We start from the raw sequence: 5,039 nt of genomic DNA, 5'->3' as shown, positions 1-5,039 counted from the left end.
GGGAGAGCTGTTTCTTTCTCTTCCCCACCCCCAACTCCCCGTCCTGCCCCCATTTACGGTGGGCGGGGAACTCAGCCAGCGCCCACACCCCTCAGCATGACCATCCGAGAAAAACGACTTCCCTTTGTTGTTCCCGTTGGTGACCCACATCCGTGGCCCACATCTGTGTCTCAAGCAAGCGTCTGTGTTTTCAGGGCACCGATGACAGCCGGGCCGGGCTGCCCAGGCCCCGCTCACACTGCCTGCCCTGGTGAGCGGCCCCTGCCGGCCTGGAACCTGCCGCCGGGATGAGGTCCAAGCCGCGGCCACCCAGGCCGGTGTTTCCCAGACAGAGAGGGGGTGAGGGACTGGAAGTCCTCAGGAGAAGCCGAGGTACACAGATTCGGGGACCGGTGCTGGGTCAAACCTTTGCTGTGGGGGGACTCCTGGGCCTGGTGTCTCAGCCACACATCTCTGCCCAAAAAATAAAAGGAGGCCACCAAAAGGGCGCCCAGCAGAAACCTTTGTCTCCTGAGGTGTGGGGGCGTTTTCCAGGACCCCCGACAAACCGATGCTCTTGACCGCATCGCTTTCATTGACTTGGAGTATTCGTCGGCTTGGGCATCCGTGGCAAAGCAGCACAGACTGCTGGCTCCTCCCAGGGCTGGAGGCTGGAGGCCAGGATGACGGCAGCGCCTCCGAGGCCTCTTCTGGGTCAGGAGGCGGCTGCCACCTCGCCGTGTGCTCACCAAGCCTCCTCTCGGCGCGTGTGTGGGGCGGGTGGCAGCGAGCCCTCCGGTGTCTCTTTTTCACCTTCCCGAACTGAAACGCTGTCGCCATGAAACACTAACTCCGCACCCCCACCTCCGCCTCCGGGAACAACCATCCTGCCTCTGCGAATCTGGCTCCTTCCATAGTTGCTGTGAGTGGAACCTTCAGCATTTGCCTGTTTACGACGGGCTCGCGCCAGCCAGCATCAGGCCCCCGCGGTTCATCCACATCGTGGCCTGGGTCGGCTTCTTTCCTTTTCATGGCTGAGTAATATTCCCCTGTGAGGATATACCGCCTTCTGTTTGCCCGTGCACCTGTCAGCGGGCACCTGGGCTGCGCCCACCTTCGGCCGTCGTGAGTAACGGTGTTACGAACACGAATGTGCCGCTCTCTGCCTGAGCGCCTGTTTTCGCGTCCTTTGGGCACGTCCCCAGGAATAGGACTGCCGGGTCCCGTGGTGCTTCGAAGGCGTTTAACGTGACAGCTGCTGTCCGCGTGGCTGCGCCATCGTACTTTTCCGCCAGGAGTGGATGAGGGTTCACGTTCTCTGCGTCCTCACCCATGCCTATGGCTGTTATTTTTGGCGCCATCGTTTCTTTCGGGCGCTGGCTCATTTGTTTGCTTGCGTTTTGTAGCAGGGACCCTAACGGGGTGAGGGAGTCTCTCGTCGTGGTTTTGGTTTGCATGTCCCAAATGTCTGAGGGCGTGGAGCGTCTTGCGCCGTGTTTATTGGCCACCTGCGTATGGCCTTTGGAGAGCAGTCGGGTCAAGACCTCTCCCGCCGTCAGGCTCCGGGCCCGGCTAACCCGGCCTCCCCAGCGCGCCCCACGCTCCCTTCCGTCTCCCCACCCTCTGGGCTGTGTGAGCTCAGGCTCTGTCACCTGCACCGTCACTCACGACGCAGCGCTCCGTGGCTTCCGCCTCCCCCCACCTAACCCACCTCCAGACGGGACCAACAGAGAAGCTTCCATCTTGGCTGCCCGCCCAGACCCATTAGTTTCTTTTCCCTTCTCAGCGTCATCACCCACTTCTTCCTTCCCTGAAGACCCCCAGCTCGGCTCAGGTGCCCTCGCCCCCCCATCCAGCCCTTGCGCCCTGGGGGAAGCTGACCCCAGCCCTAGTCCCGGGACTCGGCCCAGTTTCACAAGGGGGTGATCCAGTCCCGCTGTTAGGCACGAGTTAGGAGCGGTCATGTACCTGCGTCCGCTCAGGGCTACAGGGAGAGAGAGTTGTTGGAGCTCCCTGGGAAATCGCTTCTTAGAGGGGGAGCCACTTCGCAGATGTGAGCAAGGAAGCATTTAGTCCCCGCCGGTCCCGGTAGCTGTCCTCCCGCCCCTAGATGAGCCGGCTTTGCGGTGAAGCCAACAGCCTGGTAGAGACTGGAGAGGCTGGGGCCAGGGAGCGAGCATCTTCAGCTTCTGGATTCACAGACCTCCCTCGACCCTGGACCTCCCATCATGTGACTTAGTAGATTCCTTAATAGTTTAAGCTAATTTTAGTTGGCTTTTCTGTTATTTGCAGCCAAATGAATTCTACCAGAGGCACAGGGTGGTTTGAAATAAAAACACGGTTGTATCAACCCCCTGCTTAAAGGGTCTCTGCTCCTGAGGATGCTGCCACGGGAGCACGGGAGCACGGGAGTCCGCCCAGCTGGTGGCAGCTGATGGCACGTGGCCTTTCCCAACTCTGCAGTGTCGCCACCGGAGCAGCTCGAAATCAGCCGCGGCGGGCACATCTACACCAGGAAATTGGCAAACGCTCCAGTCGGGGCTTCGTCCTCCAAAGAGCTGCTGGGCGAGCATCTGTCAGCTCACGCTGTCTTGATGTAACGCGCCCGCCTCCCCCGGCGGCCCCGCCCCCTCTCTGGCTTCTTCCCCAGAGCTCCCCCAGGGCTGTGGCCACGGCGAACGTGCCATTTTGCAGCTATGCTGCGGAGGACCTGCCCTCAGGTCCCGGCCAGCGGCCCCTCAAGCACAGAGTCACTGCCGAGGGTCACGCAACCATCAGGGACCCGTGGCAATGTTTCCATTTCTCTTAAAACGAAAAGAGAAAAGTGAACTCTTAGGTCGAAGAAATGCCTGAGTCTGTAATGCCACACATTTTTCTTTTACCGGTTCAGTTAGTGAAGTATGGTGGTACCCGTTTCTTACGGAGGAGGGACCCCACGAAGGCTGCAGAGCTGGGCCCAGCAAAGCTACCAGGTGGCTCATCGCATCACGGTAGGTCGCTCATCCACCTGTCAGACTCGCCTCTCGGAAGCCTTCCGAAACCTCCCAGCCTTCACGACACTGTTTATACTTTTGAAATATGGTCGGAACAATGCGGATGCAAATAAGGAAGATTCCTCTACAGTGACACTTACTCGCGTGCGACCGTCTCTCCCCTGCACTAACCCGTGACCACATTTGGAGACGGTGACCATGTTTTATTCTACGCCGTAGCTCTGGGAGCCCAGGGATCCTGCTCAGGCTCCACGTGGTGCGTGCCAGACATCTTTCCTTTGAATGAATGAATGAATGAATGAGTGACCGTGTATCAGTCTGCTCAGGCAGCCATAACAAAGTACCGCAGATCGGGTGGCTTAAACCATAGAAATTTGTTTTCTCGCAGTTCTGGAGGCTCGAAATCCAAGGTCAAGGTATCAGCGGGGTTGGTTCCTCCAGGCCTCTGTCCTCGGCTGGCAGATGGCTCTGTCCTCCGTGTGTCTTCACGTGGTCTTTCCTCTGTGTGTGTCTGTGCCCTGATTTCTTCTTTTAAGGACACTTCGTTTTAGCTCGATTACTTCCTTAAAGACGCTTTCTCCACATAGAGTCAAAAACACAGAGAGGGCTGTCGGGTTCTCAGAAGCTGACTAACCTACGTGCATAAAATAGTTTTTTCAAGGAGCGGCTGTTTTCTCTTTTCTGGGGTGTTTATTGGGACCTAATGAATCACAGGCGTGCTCTCCGGTTGCGTCACCCCAAAAGGATGAGGGGCACGCATCTGGTGGAAACGCGATTTGTCGATTGGCGGATGGGACACAGGCCGAAGCCACATATTTCCACTCGAGGTGAATTTCTGTCCTTGGGAAAACTGGCCGCCTGTCTGGGAGTCCGGGACCTCAGGGGGCCCCGCCATGCGACACGGGTCTCAGATTAGACGTCCCATTTTTCACTCTCGTCCTTCTCACCTCTGAGCCTCGGACGCTGGGGCTGGAACCCCAAATTCGGCATCGCGGAGCTGAGGAAACAGGTCACCTGGGGCTTGGCCGGCACTGCAGCTCCTCACTCTCATTCCGGGGGTGCTCCCACCACCTTCCACCCCCCCACCCCACCACTCAGTTATCAGGCCTTGCTTCAAAGCTTCTCTGGAACAGGGTGGAGTCTGAACAACATCCAATCGATTGCTGGTTAAGCGATCCCCACCCTGGACCGTGGGGCCTCCGGGCAGGTGGGCCGCAGCTGCGAAGCGGAAGAAGGCTGGGCTGGCCCGGGAGCCGGGGAGGTGACACGGCGCTTACGCCGAAGGCAGCGAGCACCTGCGGTCCCGCCTCGCGTCTGAACACCCGCGTCCTTCCGCTTTTCTCAGCGGCTCTGAAGCTCCTCCGTGGGACGCAGGGCGCCCTAACCCGCCGCCCCTTTCCGAGTTGGGGAAGGCCTTGAAGGCAGACTTTGTCCCACCCCAGGTGAGAAGTCACGATGGACACCTGGGCCTGGCGCTCCGTGCGCGCGCGGACAGGGCGACAGAACACGAATGACCCCCACGGGCGCTTTTCTGCCGTCCAGGCCTGGGCTTAACCCAACCTGGTCAGACGGCCGCGTGTGGAAGACACGCCGCGGTGACCCCACTGTTCATCCTGGGGCCGTCACAGCCGCGCGCGCCGATCCCGCCCCAGGCGCCCATGGGGACCTGGAGCCGACAGGGCTGGCGGAGACGCCACCCCCTGCCAAACCATGGCGCACAGACGCCACCCCCTGCGGAGACGCCACCCCCAGCTGAACCGTCCTGCAGACGCCACCCCGATGAACCCCCTGCGCAGACGCCACCCCCGCCGCACCGTCCCGAGTCCTGAGGTCACAGCCCCGGCTCCCACGAGGAAAGCGCTCTGCCGGACCGTGCGTCCTCCCGCGCCACTTCAGAGCGAGTCGGCTGACAGCGTAGGTGCCACGGCGCATCCTCCGAACGCCCCAGCGCTTCTCATCCGAACTGCGCCGGGAGCTGTGCTTGTCTCCGGGAATGAGGAGGCCGGAGCGCACGGCGAGGAGGGCCCCGCGCCGAAGGGCCAGGGCCGAGGGCGACAGAAGACGCAG

The 5,039-nt window shown here is 60.4% G+C and overlaps 1 protein-coding gene across 1 annotated transcript in view; it reads right to left on the bottom strand.

The window, feature by feature from the left end:
* TRIM67 (tripartite motif containing 67) overlaps positions 1 to 1,340 on the bottom strand; it is a 47,595-nt gene extending 46,255 nt beyond the window's left edge. The window contains exon 1 of the mRNA XM_015596243.1: positions 1,094 to 1,340. Coding sequence (XP_015451729.1) covers positions 1,094 to 1,340 — 247 coding nt within the window. The remainder of the gene's footprint in view (positions 1 to 1,093) is intronic.
* Positions 1,341 to 5,039: the final 3,699 nt, after the last annotated feature.

The sequence above is a fragment of the Pteropus alecto genome, unplaced genomic scaffold, assembly GCF_000325575.1.
Source record: "Pteropus alecto unplaced genomic scaffold, ASM32557v1 scaffold189, whole genome shotgun sequence".
In the NCBI taxonomy this organism is placed as follows: domain Eukaryota; kingdom Metazoa; phylum Chordata; class Mammalia; order Chiroptera; family Pteropodidae; genus Pteropus; species Pteropus alecto.
This window is presented reverse-complemented; position numbering and strand designations above follow the sequence as displayed.